This window comes from Carcharodon carcharias, chromosome 2 (assembly GCF_017639515.1).
Source record: "Carcharodon carcharias isolate sCarCar2 chromosome 2, sCarCar2.pri, whole genome shotgun sequence".
NCBI classification, from domain to species: domain Eukaryota; kingdom Metazoa; phylum Chordata; class Chondrichthyes; order Lamniformes; family Lamnidae; genus Carcharodon; species Carcharodon carcharias.
Genome location: NC_054468.1, coordinates 9,858,878 through 9,876,382, shown reverse-complemented (window position 1 = coordinate 9,876,382; position 17,505 = coordinate 9,858,878). Strand labels below are relative to the sequence as shown.

Sequence of the window (17,505 nt, the reverse complement as noted above, 5' to 3'; positions counted from 1 at the left end):
TCAAGTCATTCTGTTAGATCATGTGCCTCAACTCCATTTACCCACATTGGCTCCACTTCCCTTCAAACTGTTACTCGTCAAAAATCTATTAACCTCCGTCTTGAAAGCCTCAGTTGAACCCCACCCACCCCACCACCCCCCCCCACCCCCAGTGTCCAAAGCCTTTTGACGGAGAGTTCCAGATTTCCAGATCACCCTTTGTGTAAAAAATTCATTCCTAAACAGCCTAGCTCTAGCTTAAAATAATTGCCCCCTCGTTCTCGACTCCCCCCAAGTAGAGGAAATGGTTTCTCTGCACCTTCCCTGTTGAGTTTTTTTAAAAAAAACACTTCTATTGGATCACGCCTCAATCTTCTAAACTGGGGAGGGGTCACCTCAGATGCCTTGCAAATTCATCCTATGAAAGCTTATCGGGTGAGTGTGAGCAGGCTGTTTGGCAACAGAAGGCTTCACAATCCTATACCTATTTCCCCCCCTCGTTCAGGCCCGCTGTATTGCCATCACACGGCTGGCCTGCAATCCTCCCGATTTGTTGAGCTCAGTACCACATCATTGAACAACTGAAGTTGGTTAAAATATTGAGCGCGCTTCTAACTGTAGTTATTGGCTGTTAATGACATTGAATCTGTATCGTCCAGTTATCGGCCCTCCCAGCAGTGTGAACAGTTATTCTCCTTATTTACTCTATCAAAACCCTTCACAATTACAGCACAAGAGCCAGGCCATTCGGCCCATCATTATTAGTTCCATTAAGCCTCCCCTTAGCAATATCTGCTGTAAGGAGACAAAAGCTTGGGGCTCTGTCTGATGAACGTTATAGCACTGAATCACAGGTTAACTCCCTGTTCCTGCCAGTTTCACTCTTTTCCCTGGATAGTTCACCAACCTAGGAGCATTGGGAGCAGGAGGAGGCCATTCAGCCCATCGAGCCTGTTCCGCCATTCAATTAGATCAGGGCTGATCTGCATCTCAACTCCGTTTACCCTGCTTTAGTTCTGTATCCCACCACGACCTTCCACCAACAAAGATCTATCCATCTCATTCTTGAACGTTCCAATCGGCATCTAACATCCACAGCTTTTTGTGAGCGTTCCAAAAGTTGGGAGAAATTTCAAGACTGAGATGGATGTATTTTTGCTTGGGAAGGTCATCAGAGGATATGAGGCTAATGTAGGATAATGGTGCTGTGGTACAGATCAGCCAGGGTCTCAGTGAATAGCAGAACAGGAGCGAGGGGCTGAATGGCCTCCACCTGTTACAAAGGGCGAATCTCAGCAGACCAAAGGCAGGATTTAAAAATAAAATTATTCTTTAAAATCGTAGTTCCTTTGGTTACCCCGATTGAGATGAAGTTAAGAATAATTTTAATGGTTTGCAAAGTCGACCCAAGACATTTGTAAGGCAGGCGTCAGAGTGTCGATGGCCAGCAGAGGCACACTGACCCTCAATGAGTGCCTTAGGACACTCCCCACCCCCTCAAGGGGCATCTGCCAGACTCACTACAGTCTCAATGGGCATCGGGGAAAACCCACCCCTCGCTGAGTCCCTTAGGACTCACCCCTCTCAATGGGCATCAGAGGAATGTACCCCCCACCCAATTCCCCCCGCAATCCAGCTCCAGTTGTGTTCAAGAGACATCTTGTGAATGGTGCCTCCCAAACCACAGGAGAAATGGACCATTCTCGTTGCTCAAGGACGAAAACCCGTCTTCCCGGGATGGCTACGGTGGGGGCTGCCAGATGATTCAGAACCTCACCACCACCCCCCCTCCCCCCGCTACACCCACCCCCCTCCCCACACCCACCCCCCCTTCCCCCCAAACCCACACCACCCCCCCCCCAACCACACACACACCCCTCCCCCCACACCCACCCCCCTACACCCACACCCCCTCCCCCCCAACCCCACACCACCCCCCCCCCAACCACACCACACACCCCTCCCCCCCTACACCCACCCCCCCTTCCCCCCAAACCCACACCACCCCCCTCCAACCACACACCCACCCCTTCCCCACACACCCACCCCCCCTCCCCCCAACCCCACACACACCCCTCCCCCCCTAAACCCACCCCCCTCCCCCCAACCCCACACACCCACCCCCCTCCCCCCAACCCCACACACCCACCCCCCCTCCCCCCAACCCCACACACACCCCTCCCCCCCTAAACCCACCCCCCCTCCCCCCCAACCCCACACACACCCCTTCCCCCCACACCCACCCCCCTCCCCCCAACCCCACACACCCACCCCCCTCCCCCCATCCCCCCCATCCCCCCATCCCCCCCCCACCGCGCCCGACCCTTACCTGTTTATAATCCAACTCCCTGCCCACGGTGACCTGGAGAATGTAACTCATTGGGTCGCCTCTCATTGGTGGGAGTCCTTCCCACGTGACCTCGCAGGCTGTTCCTTCCAATTGGGTCACCCGAGGAGCTGAAAGGCAAAGCACAAAATGCCAGGTCGGATTTTCACTCAGATCCTCCTGCCAGACTCGGCGAGACGGCACAGGCAATGCTGCTGGTTCCTCTTCGAAATAAAACGAGCCACAGGAATTTCTGAAAAGACCACAATTTTTAAAAAATATATCCTCCGGGATCTGGGTGTGAGGGGCAAGGCCAGCATTTGTTGCCCATCCCTAATTGCCCCTTTCAGGGGGGGCAGTCGTTGCTGTGGGTCTGGAGTCACACGTAGGGTAAGGGTGGCAGATTCCCCTTCCCTAGAGGGCATTAGTGAACCAGATGGGTTTTTTTTTTTTTTTACAACAATTGACGATCGTTGTCATGGATGAGGACTAGCTCTACAATTCCAGATTTATTAATTGAATTTAAGTTCCACCAGCTGCCACAGTGGGATTTGAATCCATGTCCCCAGAGCCCACCGGGTTACTGTTCCAGTGACAGGGCCACTACCACCACCGTCCCTTTCTGCAGGGAAGGAAATAAAAGTTGCATTTCTATAGCGCCTTTCATGATCTCAGGAGGTCTCATGCTGCTTCACAAGCAAGAAGGCGCTTTTCAGGTGCAGCAACTGTTGTAAAAAAGTAGGAAACATGACACCAAGGTGCGCACAGCAGGATCCCACAAACACGGTGATGTCGACTGAGGGACATATATTGTCCAGGTTATTGAGCAAAACCACCCCCCCGCCCCCCCCCCCCCCCCCCCCCCCCCCCCCCCCCCCCCCCCCCCCCCCCCCCGCTCTTCTCCAAAGTATTGCCACCTTTGACAGCTATTCGAGTGGGCAGATGGGGCTTCAGTTTAACATCTCACTGAAAAGACTGCACCCACCAGCAGTGCAGCACTCCCTTGATACTGCACTGAGAGCACCAGCGTGGATTTATGTGCTCAAGTCTCTGGAATGGGTCTTGAACCCACAACCTTCTGACCCAGAGGCAAGAGTATTACCTGCTGAGAGGCAATTGACAATATTTTCAGAAATTCACTTGATGCACCCTGCTGCAGATATAGATGGGATGGAAAGTTTGGGGGCGGTGGAGTGGGGAGGGGAGTTATTGCTGTAAGTGTTGTTGTAGATTTGCAAAGCTGTATAAATCTAATTGTGGGTGAGGGATTTCAGTACCAATGTGACCAGGACAAATGCAATAACCCAGATAATTAGACTCTGAACGCTGTGTACTCAGGGATCTGTGGCAGGTATCAGGTTTTGGGAGGGTACACTCTGTTCAAATGTTAGTCTTTCATACTTAGAACCAGAGGACAAATCCAGGTCTGGCTGACAGGGTGAACATTTCCTCTCTCCCTCGGCCTGTGTCACTCTTGGTGCCTTGCTGCAACTGTAATCTGGAAGAGATTACTGTTAAACTGAAGGGCTGGGACAGCTACAGGCACATAGTCCTGAGTCTCCCCAGGGACAAGCACACAGCCCCAAGTCTCCACAGGGATAGGCACACGGTCCCAAATCTCCACAGGGACAGGCGCACAGTCCCGAGTCTCCACAGGGACAGGAGCACAGCCCTGAATCTCCAGAGGGACAGATGATTTGTGTGCTGACCAAGGAGAGCGATGTCAGTGTTGGAAATCGAACACCTGCCCAGTCTGTCTCCCACAACTGCTGGCTGAGGGTTCCTCTCTGCAGCCAATTAGCCTGAGTTCAGGAGTCACATTGAGCTGCGTACTCATTGTGACGGTAGAACATGAAGACTCCTGTGCTCACCTCCACTACATTCTTACAAATGCATCAGCTCCAGAAACGTCATCCACTCATTTCCCATTACCAACTCATTTCACATGACAACCTCAAATAATAGGGATGAAGGACCAGTGTCTAACCCATAGTACCACTCACTGCCAGAAAAGTTAAACAAGTCAGAACAAACTCATTCAAGGTCAAATTTACATTGTGCCATCTGCTGCTGAAAATTTTTAATAAATGGTGAATTAAAACTCTCCTCCTCTAAATACCTTCTCATTGGAGAATTCTCCCATAACAACATGAGCTCCTAAGTAGATTTGTTGCTGGTGTTTATTGTTCCTAAATTACTATGCTAATTAAATTTTAGATAATTCATGAGTAATTCAGAAAAAGAAACTAGTCCCAACTTCAAATTTAAATTAACAGAGGATATCTCAAGTTTGCTCTCGAGTCACTAGAGGTATGTAGAGAAGCAATAGGGGTCAGCAGGGTAGTAGAAGACGAACTGGAAAGGAACAGGAAGCCACTCAGCCCCTCCAGCCTGTTCTACCCCTCAGTAAGGTAATGGCTGCCTGCATCCCAACTCCATCCACTCACCTAGGCTCCATAACCTTTCATACACCCTGTCTTAACAAAAAATCTATCGATCTGACTTGAAATGAATTGTCGAGCCTCAGCACCTCCTGCTTTCTGTGGGAGAGAGTTCCACACTTCTCCAAGATAAAAGCAAAATGCTGCAGATGCTAGAAACCCGAAACAAAAACGGAAAACGCTGGGAAAAAAACTCAGCGTCCGCGGAGAGAAAACCAGTTCATGTTTTGAGTCCGTGTGACCCGTATGCCCCGCAGAAGAGTCACACGGACACAAAAAGTTAACTCTGTTTCTCTCTCTCCACAGACGCTGTCCGACCTGCTGAGTTTTTCCCATCGTTTCCTGTTTTTGTTCCACGCGTCTCCGCTCCTTGTGAGAAGAGTTATTTTTCTCAACTTTTCACTGCAAAGGCTTGGCTTTGATTTTGATAATTATGTCCCTTGTTCTGGACTCTGTTGAGGAATAAAGGTTCCTCACCACCCGCTCTACCAATTCCGTTGCAAAATCCTAAAAACACCAGTCAAATCGCCCCATAATTTTCCACATTCCAGGTAAACCTGGTTCTGCTTTTCATCTATTAGTTCCTACATTCACAAGGCAGACACAAATTTAAAGACCCATTCACGAGCAGGCCTGTGGTAAAATTAGGGTTGCCAACCCTCCAGGAACCCTCCGGTCAGTAAAGGTTAATCTTCCAGGACAATGCATAGGAGCATCCAGGGAGAAAGATGACAGGAGGGCCATTAACATAATTGTGTCTTTTGTGATGGAACCCCATGAATACATCCAGTAAGATTGGCAACCCGATATGTAATGCACGCATTCTTTATTTGGCAAGCCCCCTATTTATTGCGAGGTCGATTTTATTTCCCCTCTCATCCTTAGTTAATTCTCTCTGTGACTGGTGAAGAATGTGATTGGCAATATTCTCCCAGTCTGTACCATCCAGATCCCACCAAGCTGGGGCTCTCTTCTCCAGAATCGAGAAGGTTGAGGCAGTGACCTGATAGAGGTCTTTAAAATTCTGTGTGGTTCGATAGGGTAGAAGTAGAGAAGATGTTTCCACTGGTGGGGTGGAGACCACAACTTTGGGCCATAAATATAAGATAATCACGGATAAATCCAATTGGGAATTCAGGAAAAACCTTTACCCAGGGCGCAGGGAGAAAGTGGAACTTGCTACCACAGGGAGTGGTTCAGGCGAATGGAATAGATGCATTAAAGGGGAAGCTGGATAAACATTTTAGAGAAATAGGATTAGAAGGATAAGTTGAGAGGGTGAGATGAAGAGGGGTCGGGGAGGCTCATGTGGAGCATGAACAAGAACTATTTTGCTTTTATTCCAGAATAGAACAGGTGGGCCGAATGGCCTGTTTCTGTGCTGTCAACTCCTTGTAATTCTACATAGCCGTTGATCTAACAGCGTCATGGGAGCACCTTGACTAGTTAATGTAGGTGCTGGCACAAGGCCACTTTCCCAGGCCAGTGACACCCACATCCAGGGAAAACACTGGCTCCTAGAGCTGAATTTTTACACCCCACTGAAGAAATGGAGGTGGACACTGTCAAGCCCCCCTCGGAATCTTATATGTTTCAATAAGATCACCTCCCATTCTTCTAAACTGGTAAGAGGGTCGGTAACCAGAGGAGACAGATTCCAGGTAACTGGCAAGAAAGGAGAATGAGAACTTGTTCTCACAGCGAGACGTTGTGATCCGGGATCTGCTGCCTGAGAGGGCGGTGGGAGTAGATTCAACAGTAACTTTCAAAAGGGAACTGGATAGACACTTGAAAATTTAAGGGTCTATGGGGAAACAGCAGGGTGACCGGGACTAATTGGATAGGTCTTTTAAAGAGCTGGCACCGGTACAAGGGGCTGAATAGCCTCCTACTGTTCTCTAACATTCTATAACTGAGTAAGTGAGGGTGTGAGGTTGGTATTCTGGGTAGATATGGGCAGTGTAGGAGAGAGGTGACCATTTAATGGTTGGGCACTGCCCGCAGAGTCTACTTGCTTCTTGACAATGAAGAGCAAGTTTAGCAGGGCACTCTATGTCTATCTTATACCAAGAGAGGCCAATCTGCTTGTTCTAATCTCTCTCCCTCTTCTCTGTGCTCCAAGAGAAACATCATCAGCTGAATACTGCCCCAGTATTCAGAGTTTTCAAACTTGATTTTACCCCAATTATTTCACATTCTACTTCATTCTACACTGAGATGTCTAAATATCTGCCTGCCCTTAATTACATAGAATGTACGCCACAGAAAAGGCCATTCGGCCCAACTGGTCCATGCTTCACACCAACCTCCTCCCAGTCTACTTCATCTCACCCCATCAACATATTCCTTTCTCCCTCTTGTGCTTCTGTAGCTACCCTTAAATATATTTATATCATTCACTTTGACCACTCCCTGTGGTCATGAATCCCACATCCTCACCACTCTCTGATGAAAGAAGTTTCTCCTGAATTCTTTGCTGGGTTTATTAGTGACTATCTTAGATTGATGACCCCTAGATTTAGAAACCCCCTCCAAAAAGGTAGGAACGTTTTACCTACATTTACCCCCATCCAGCTCATTCAAAATCTTAAAAATTCTCTACTGGCTCACTTTTTTCCTTTTTAGAAAAAAAAAAGAATGCCAGACTATAAACATGGAGACTGACCTTTGACAGCAGGAGGGACTAGTTTGCTTGTACTGAACACATGGACCTCAGAGAAGGGCCCCTCACCAGCATCACTGACTGCCTGGATTCGGAAGCTGTAATACGTGGATTCCGTTAGCCTCTGCACCTTGTAAGTGTGGCTTGGCCCTCTATAGATTGGAATAAACCTGAGGAGGGAAAAAAAAAATAATTCCAGTGGGTGAAGGTGGTAATTGCCATGGCAACATCCACTTTGTCCACTTAGCTTTCACATATTTCAAATCGTATTTCTTCCGGAACTTCCCGTGAGTTGTACTTGGCTTCCTGTTGATATGTTTTTGATGCTTTCTTTTTGTTCAACTTTTCTGGTTATAATTCAGACATTCATATTTATTCTGGGTTTGGCCCATGCCAACGATTCATGTTGGCTGCACAAGCTGCCAGCAGGTTCCCACAATTTTCTCAAAATATTTCCTGTGTTTTTTCCAGCTACTTTTTTTTTTCAGTAACTGTAAATTCTAATGTCCAAAATATGGGTTGAAACAAATTGAAAACTTTTCCTTGAAAAAATGCACTTCACAATACTATACATTTATAACATTGATTGAATTATCTTTTGTGTCTTTACTTTAAAAAATCTTTTGCATGGCTCAGCTCCTCTCAAAATCCTGGGCTTCAAGAGAGGAGGAAGGCTGACCAAAGAAGTGGTTCAAGGAGACCGATTGAGAGAAGTGTGGTTGAATTTGAGAGAGAATGGAGGTTGAGAGAGGGAGTGATTAAAATGGATGATTAAGAGAAGGGAAGTGGGTTGGGGTTGGGGTAGTCGGGGGGGGGGGCACGAGGTTGTGAAATGGAAAGATAAAGAAAGAAGGGAGTTGAAAGACAGGAAGTTGAGAAGGAAAGAAGTGGGCTGAAAATTAGGAGGAAGAAAGGAGAGATGAGGAAGAAAGGACAGAGGAGAGATAGAGGAAATAATATATAGTAGAAAGGGAGAGAAGAAGGATAACAGGATGGAGTTGGAGGGAAACTGTTTGGTGGGGAGGGGCCTCTGGTCTCTGTCCACCTGGCCTTAGGCCAGGTATTGGCTTTCAGCAGCTGACATCCTAGCAGCCTTCAGCAAGGTACCAGCAGGAAAACAGAGTTAATAAGGGGCTGTTCAAAGTGAGACTATGAGGGAAGGGGGCAACTTTCCCTAGGGAGGGAGCCTCATTCATTTAGAGCAAATGTGGAAATGGGGGTGGGGGGGGTGGGGGGGGGGGGGTGGTGGTGGGTGGTGTTGGGGGGGAGGATTGGAAAACACGACCAAAAATGGGCAAGGGATCCCATCGAGAACACAAACTCATAAATACAGTCTGTCCATAACCCTTCATTCGTGAAATACAATTGCTCTTCACGTCACAGGCAGTGACAAAAAGACAAGTCAAAAAATAATTAATCAGATATTCTCTGAAAAAAAAAAAAAATATATATGCAGCTATGCTGGGAGTAATAACTTGTCTCTGATTGTAGAATGATATTTATTCATTTCACCCTGGTTAGTAACGATTGATGTGTTTATGATTATATTTTAACTGCAACAACATGAGGAGCTGATGTGAAGATCAAGTTATGGTGCAGGGTGAAGGCTGCAATACTGTTTATCTCCGCACATTGTTGGCCCAAGGTCCAGTGTGAAATCTCTCCCTCTGATCAGCCAAGTGTTCTGGGAGTTATTAATGGCATGCTTTAGTTTGCAAATAAAGCCAGAGATGGCAAAGAACGATTCTCTCCTCCTAAAAAAACAATAATGGATAGACGCAAAACTGGAAAATAGGAATTACATAGTCCCACATTGACTCCCCTAATCCTCTCGGGGGAAAAAGGAAAGAAAGAATGTGCATTTCTATTGGGCCTTTCGCAAGCTCAAGGCACTTTACAGCCAATCAAATGTCACTTCTGTTGTATTGTGCAGGACCCAATTTGCAGACAGCAAGCTCCCACAAACGGCAATGTGCTAACGATTTTCTAAAAAAATTCTTTCATGGGATTTGAGCACCATTGTCTAGGCTGGCATTTATTGCCCATCCCTAATTGTGGTGAACCACCATCTTGAGCCGCTGCAGTCCGTGTGGTGTAGGTGCACCCGCAGCGCTGTTAGGGAGGGAGTTCCAGGATTTTGACCCAGCGACGGTGAAGGAACGGCCGATATATTTCCAAGTCAGGATGGTGAGCGGCTTGGAGGGGGGCTTGCAGGTGGCGGTGTTCCCCATGTGTCTGCTGCCCTTGTCCTTCTAGATGGTAGAGGTTGCAGGTTTGGAAGGTCCTGTCAAAGGAGCCTTGGTGAGTTCTTGCAGTGCATCTTGTAGATGGTACACACACTGCTGCTGCTGTGTGTCAGTGGTGGAGTGAGTGAATGTTTAAAGTGGTGGATAGGGTACCGATTAAGCGGGCTGCTTTGTCCTGGACGGTGTCGAGCTTCTTGGGCGTTGTTGGAGCTGCACTCATCCAGGCAAGTGGGGAAACAATCTGATTATTTTTCTGTGATGTTGGTCCAGGAAAGCAGGGAACTTCCCTGCCCTTCTTTGAAATGATGCCGTGCTATCTTTTCTGTCCATCTGAAAGGGTCTCATGTTTAATGCCTTATCCTGACAGTGCCACACTCCCTCAGTACTGCACTGGAACGTCAGTCTGGATTTTGTGCTCTAGCCTCTAGAGTGGAATTGGCCTCTGCTGCTGGGCCATTGAGCCACAGCTGGGCCTAGGAAGGGGAATAGTTGTGCACACATTAACTATACTTACTAGATCACCCCAGGTGACCCCACATGACCATCACAGTGAGCACTGGTGGGCTGTGGGGCTGAAGGAAACATTCCAGTCACGCCTTATTCTGCCCTCACCTCAGCTCTACAGCGAAGGGGGAGTGGAATCAGTGAAGTCTAGCTTGGGAAAATGTTGATGTGCGAGTGGGTATAAAGGTCGTTGATTAGGACACCAACAACAACAAAAACAAGTTACATTTATATAGCACCTTCAATGTAATGAAACATTCCAAGGCACCTCACAGGAGCATTATGAAACAAAATATGACACTGAGCGACATAAGGAGTTATGAGGCCAGATGACCAAAAGCTTGGTCAAAGAGGTAGGTTTTAAAGAGCGTCTTAAAGGAGGAAAGAGGTAGAGTTTTTTTTTCCATTTTCTGACTCGGGTTTTTGTTTTTTGAGTGGAGGGTTAGCTGATGAAACCAGTGAAGTCCTGCTGGTGTAAGGATCCACGGCCAGTATCCTCATGCTCAGGCACACCAACAAGACTCAATGGGTAGGGATATCAGGAGCAGGAACCCTGGCTTATATCAACCCCACCCCCCCACCCCCCATCCCCTCTCCCTGTGACCCAGTAGCACTGAGGGTCCGAGAGTCACACGCTTGCCTCTGCCCCACCTCAGACCAGCTGACTCAACAGGTGCAATCTGGGAAGGTTCTGTTCGCTCAGTTCTACATTCTGACCAAAGCCAGCTTCCCATCTCCCCTCTAAAGCTGGGATGGGAAAGATCGGCAGTGTGCACGTCAAGGAGAATATTCCTCCTTGAAGGTGGGGATTCAGATAAATGGGGCACCAGTGAAATGAAACGCCAGCCAGGAGCTAACAGTGGAAGCTGCCCTGATGGTCTGGAAGTGACTGGTTGTCATGGCAGGATCCTCAGCTTTCTGTTTGGCTTGTTGACTTGAGATGCCCAAGTGAACGGTCCAAGGGCCTTGTGGTTGGGCTTCAACACCATCGCAGATTGTCACACGCGTGAAAGGCTGAACGGGCCGGGATTCTTTTCCAGGGAATTACCCCTTTTGTTGCACTCCTCTGAAGCATCTTGTGATTTTTTTTTTTTAAACTACATTGAAGGCATTCTAGAAATTTAAGTCTCTCTTTGCCTGGATGGAATCACTGTGTGGGCAGGATTGCAAGCCACCAGTGAAATAGTTCAAGGGGGTGGGAGGGATGGGGGGGAAGCGGTGATGGGGGTGCAGAAAATAAAAATCTCTTTCACAGCCTGCTTAAACTGGAGCTGGTTAATGATGAAGGCTGGCAGCCTGAGTTCTCAAACTGCTATTAGCAAAGGACCTTTATAGGGCGAAAGGACCCTTGTGACACAACCACATTTAGGTTCATTCAACCTGAGGCTTTAATGTGTGCAGCCTGATTGCTCAAATTGCTCCTGCATTTTTCACGTCAATGTTATTTGCAAGTGATCCTGTTGGGAAACCTGAACAAACAGTTCATTGTGTCGGCTGTTCTCAGAAATCAATTAAAGTCAAATCACTGTGAATAACAAATAGATTTTCTGAGAAAATTGGTCCTCTCCAACAAAGGACTCACTTCTCAACAATTAATTTGTCCCGAGATGAGTTTGTGAAAATAAACTATATTCAAAAGGGAACTTATTTAAGTGGGATGGATATAAAAAAAAGTCAACTTTTTCCACTTAAAGCTGCAATCAGAATCAAACTATTGCTCAGGTGTTGTCCATTTCCTTCGTTCATCTAGCAACAGCAAATTCAGAAGCATTTCACTGGCTGGGAGCATTTCACTGACAGGAAAGAATAATTGTGGGGCATCGTGAGGTTCTGAAAGGCCTTATAGGAATGCGAAACGTTCACTTTCCCTCAGTGGGTAAAGGAGCGAGTGGGTAGTGGCGAGTCCGCACCCTACATTCCTATCCTGGCCGGCTCCATTGCGTGGGTAGGTCCCTCCTAACCTCCTGCAATTTCCATGGAGTGGGGCCAGTTGCTCCAGACTCACTGTTTACAGCCCGTCAGAGGAGTCGTGAACCACAGTCTGGATTCGGGAACCTTTTGAAAGGTAAAGTTTATTGGCCATTCACCCAATATGCACTATGTACATAATAATAGAACCATAGAAAAGTTACAGCACAGGAGGAGGCCATTCAGCCCATCTTGTCCATGCCAGCTTGAGGACACCCAGGTGCCCTTTCTAATCCCACCTTCCTGCACCCGGCCCATAGCCCTGCAGCTTACAGCACTTTAGGGGCAGATCCAGGTACTTTTTAAAAGGGTTTAGAGTTTCTGCCTCCACCACCAACTTGGGCAGCGAATTCTAGGCACCCACTACCCTCTGCGTAAAAAAGTTCTTCCTCACGTCCCCCCTACCCCTTCTGCCACTTATCTTGAATCTATGTCCCCTGGCTCTAGAATTCTCCACCAAGGGAAATAATTTTATCCTGTCCACTCTATCTATTCCCCTCATAATTTTGTGCACCTCAATCAAGTCACCTCTCAGCCTTTTTTGTTCTAAGGAAAATAACCCCAATCTATCCAATCTCTCCTTGTAGCTACACTTTTCTAACCCTGGCAACATTTTTGTAAACCTCCTCTGCAATCTCTACAGAGCTATTACATCCTTCCAATAATGTGATGACCAGAACTGCACACAATACTCCAGTTGTGGCCTCACCAGTGTTTTATACAATTCCAACATTATATCCTTACTTTTATTTTCTATACCTCTGCCAATGAAGGAGAGCATTCCATATGCCTTCTTTACAACCTTGTCTACTTGAACTGCTGCCTTCAGGGACCTGTGTACTTGTATACCAAGATCTCTCACTTCATCTACCCCTCTTAGTATATTCCCATTTATTGTGTAATCCCTGTAATTATTTGACCTCCCTAAATGTATGACCTCACACTTCTCTATGTTAAAATCCATCTGCCACTTTACCGCCCACTTCACCAACCCATCTATATTGTTTTGGAGATTATGGCTATCCTCTACACTATCCACTACTCAGCCAATCTTTGTGTCATCTGCAAATTTCCCAATCGTGCCCCCCCCCCCGTTCACTTCCAAATTGTTAATATATAACACAAACGGCAAGGGTCCCAACACCCAGCCCTGTGAAACACCACCTGAGACAAATTTCCATTTGCAAGGGCATCCATTGACCATTACCCTTTGTTTCCTGTTACAAAGCCAACCTTTTATCCAGTTTGCCACTTTACCCTGAATCCCATGGGCTTTTACTTTCCTGACCAATCTGCCATGTGGGACCTTGTCAAATGCCTTGCTAAAATCCATGTATACAACATCCACTGCACTACCTTCGTCAACCCTTCTTGTCCCTTCCTCCGATGTAAGACTAACTGGCCTATAATTGTTTGGCATTTCCTTTGATCCCTTTTTAAACAATGGAACTACCTTTGCATTTCTCCAGTCCTCTGGTACATCCCCGGTATCTAGTCAAGATTGGAAAATCATCCTCGGAGCATTTGCTATCTCGATAATAACAGATAGGTTTCCACCTCCCCGCACTATGCACGGTGGGCTGAGAAACCTGGCCAATAAAAACATTGGGCAGGATTTTCCTATCAGCGAGCTGGGGGCGGGGCCCACTTGCTGACACGTACAATGATGCGCGGTGATGTCAGCGGAACTCCCGATGTCACTGCGCCCCATTTAAATTTTCAGGTAGATGGGGGTGCAGCAAAATCAGCTGCGGGCCCACCAACCTGTCAATGGCCAACTGAGACCATTGACAGAGTCATTGAAGTAATTAATGGACCTGCCCGTCCAACCTTAAGGCTGGCAGACAGGCCAGGAGTCCTGGTGGGAATTAGAAAAAACATCCACGGGCGGGATGAGGTTTCATGTAGGTTTTAAAAAATTTAAAGTTTTTTAAAAAGTTATGGACATGTCCCAACTTATGTGACAGTGTCACATAAGGGGACATGTGAGGGATTTTTTTTTTTCTATTTTTAATATTTTTGACAGTAGAAATGATCTCCCTGAGACTGCACTTAGCCTCAGGAAGATGAGTGCGCTCTTTCATGTGCATGTGTGAAACAGCTCACTCTTAGGTTTAGGGATAACCCCCCCCGCCCGCACAGGGAACACATAGCGCTTCTGTGCAGATGTCACGCTGGGCGGGCCTTAATTGGCCCACCCACATAAAATGGCGGCTTGTCCCCAATTGGGGGCGCCAATTGGAAGCACGTCTCCCTGTGCCCGCACTTCAGCAACCCCCCCAGCAGGGGGAAAATCCCGCCCATTAGCTCAGCAGGAAGCTGCTTTGATAATTGAAGTGAATTGCTGACTTTGTTTAATTGACATCTTTAAGTGGTTATAGTAAGTTGTTTTTTCCACAATCTCTTTTGCAAACATCTCAATGTTTACTTGGACAAGATCAAGAAGTGTGAGGTGTTTGAAGTCTCTGTTATTGATACTTTAATAGTCTGTCTGATTGACACTTTTATTGGGTTGTAGGAACAGAAGTTTTTTATCAAAGAATATTTCTGAATGGATGACCTTTTGTCCCTCAGCAGTTCCACTGCCATGTCCAGTCAATGTATGTCATATTCATACTTTACACGTGGACCGAGTTCATATGGAAGCTTCTGGAACTGTCTTTAATTTGTTTAAAATAGACACTGATGAACTGTTAAGGTGGCTGCCGAGGGGTCAGGTGATCTTTGCTTATTCGACATAGACTATCAAGCTTCAGAAGTTCTAAGTGAATCACTGGGTGGGGGACCTCCTCCTGGAATGGACATACCAAGATGAACATTAACCTGTGGAATTCACATCTGCCATTGTTTGAAGGTTACTCAAAACACAGAATCAATGGACTCCTAGGGTCTATGGCCTGAATTTTTGTAATGGTGGAGAGCCTGTTCGTCATTGCGAAAATGGCAGAAGAGGTCGAAATATAGGAAGCCCCACGGCAAACACAACACCCACCATTTTTGTGGGGGTGGGAATGGGCCCAGGTCAGGATTTTCAGATGCACGTTTCGCGGAGGCAGCTGTCCATATAAAACAGCAGCTGCCTCCAGTCGTGTCTTATTTTTGTTAGTAGCCAACAGTGGGAAACACGACGCATGCAGACTAGTCCTGGCAGGAGCAGGTCTAAACTATTCAGAGTCCTTTAGAAGGGTAGGGTACGCTTTTGGAGAGGCAGGTTACCCCTTTGGATATTCCCGGGATCCCTTTGGGAGAGGCGAGGTGCCTTTTGGGAGAGGTAAGATGCCCTTTGGGATTTGTTAAAAGGGGACATGAATGTGCATAAAAAAACACATAAACCTATTGCAGGAGAGCTGGCAAGAGGAACTGTCAAAAGTGTCAAAGTATCAAAGTGTCCCAATGAACTGTCAAAGGCAACTGTCAATCCATTTACATTTCTGCCACATCGTTCACAACCTCAGGATGTCCCAAAGTTCCTTCCAGCCAACCGTGTAACTTTGCAGTGTTCACATTGTTATAAATGTTGGAAATGCAGCATCCAACTTCCACACAGCAAGATTCCACAAACAGAAAAGAGTTAAATGACCAGTTCGCCTGTTGGTTAGTGATGTTGGATGAGGGGAAAATATTGGCCCCTGGGGCACCTCAATTAGATCCCCTTTTAATCTTCTAAAAGTCAAGTGATACTCACTTTCCACTCCGTTCCTCCATCTGTAGCATGTAGATAGTTTCTATATCGGTGGTTAGTACTTTGGTACTGCTGCTGTCCCCCCACTTCAGCTTAAGGCTCTGGGGGCCTGAGGCAGCACATTCTAGCCTTGGAGGAGCTGGTGGCAGGGGTCTTGTCTTGGCTTTCACTGTGTGGCTGAAGGGACCAGCACCGATTCCATTCACCGCCTGAATCCTGATCCTAAAAGTGAGAAGAGGGGATAAAAAGATAAAAGAGGTAAATCTTTACATCCTTGACCACCCGCAACAGGAAAATGGGCTCAAAACAGCCAGGAGTTCATGCAAAATCTCTGTAAAGGTTAGGCCCCAGCTGGAGTATGGTGTCCAAGGCCTTAGAAAGGGTGCAGAGAAGATTGGCCAGAATGGTGCCAGCGATAAAGGATGCAGAGAGACTAGAGAAGCTGGGAATGTTCTACTGAGAGCAGTGAGGGCTATGGGGAAAGAGCAGGGGGTGAGTGGGGCTAATTGGATAAATCTTTCAAAGAGCCAGCACAGGCATGATGGGCCGAATGACCGTGGGCTATAAGATTCTGTCTACGCTTGAATCTACACTTGCTACTACATTGAAAGACGTCCTCCCCAGCAGATTCTAAATCTGAATTTGGATATAAAAAAAAGGCTTGTTATCTTTGTTTTTTCCTTTCGTAACCACTGCATCCTTTCCCTACCTACTACTGGCCTCTCATAAGAATCACCAGGCCAGGGCCTCTTAAACGGTGGGTAATGAGCCCCAGTGGGGCTATGAGATGAGATTTTGGGGGTTTAAGCTCCGAGGTAGCAATGGCTGTAGTGGAGCTCAGCCTCAATTCTGACAGCTGCAAGGCCCCTTTCCATACTTGTGTTTCTTTGTTGGTGACATGGTGAATGTTTTTTTATTTGTTCATAGGATATAGGCATTGGTGGCCGGGCCAGCACTTATTGCCCATTCCTAATTGCACTTATTCAGAGGGCAATTAAGAGTCAACCACATTGCTGTGGGTCTGGAGTCACATGTAGGCCAAACCAGGTAAGGACAGCAGATTTTCCTCCCTACAGGACATTAGTGAACCAGATGGGTTTTTATGACAATCAGCAATGGTTTCATGGTCATCATTAGACTTTTAATTCCAGATTTTCACTGAATCCAAATTCCACCGTCTGCTGAGGTGGGATTCGAACCCAGGTCCCCAGAGCATTAACCCTGGGTCTCTGGATTACTAGCCCAGTGACAATATCACTACGCAACCACCTCCCCCATGGACTGCTGTCTGAGGCCTGATTGCTGCTGCTGAATAGTAAGTTTTGTTTCTTTTGGAGAAATGCTTGCCCTTTCATCAACTCCCCCCATGCTTAATTCCTGACCCCTCACCCTGCTCAACAACTGAAGCCTCCTCTGTTCTGAGATGGGTCCTTCTACTTTGGACCCTAGGCTTGGGACTGGGTTCTTAGACAGACTGTACACGTACTCTGGTACCTGATTAACACTTGTTTATTATTACTACATCTTAACCTGTTAGAGTAGACACGTCGCTTGTAGGCATGATTCCAACCCCTCTCTCTCAACAGTCTAACACATGACTGACTGATGTCAGCAGTACATTATCATTAATGTCATATATTAGAATATCCCATCTTTTAACCCTTTATACTAAACCTCCCCCCAAATATACTATCCTA

General features: G+C 47.0%; 1 protein-coding gene across 1 annotated transcript in view; it reads right to left on the bottom strand.

Moving 5' to 3' along the window:
• The window catches only part of fndc3ba (fibronectin type III domain containing 3Ba), a 444,633-nt gene that overhangs the window by 2,772 nt on the left and 424,356 nt on the right, over window positions 1-17,505 (bottom strand). Inside the window, exons 23-25 of the mRNA XM_041204259.1 lie at window positions 15,812-16,030; window positions 7,412-7,578; window positions 2,309-2,436 (exon numbers count right to left, since the gene is read on the bottom strand). Coding sequence (XP_041060193.1) covers window positions 2,309-2,436; window positions 7,412-7,578; window positions 15,812-16,030 — 514 coding nt within the window. The remainder of the gene's footprint in view (window positions 1-2,308; window positions 2,437-7,411; window positions 7,579-15,811; window positions 16,031-17,505) is intronic.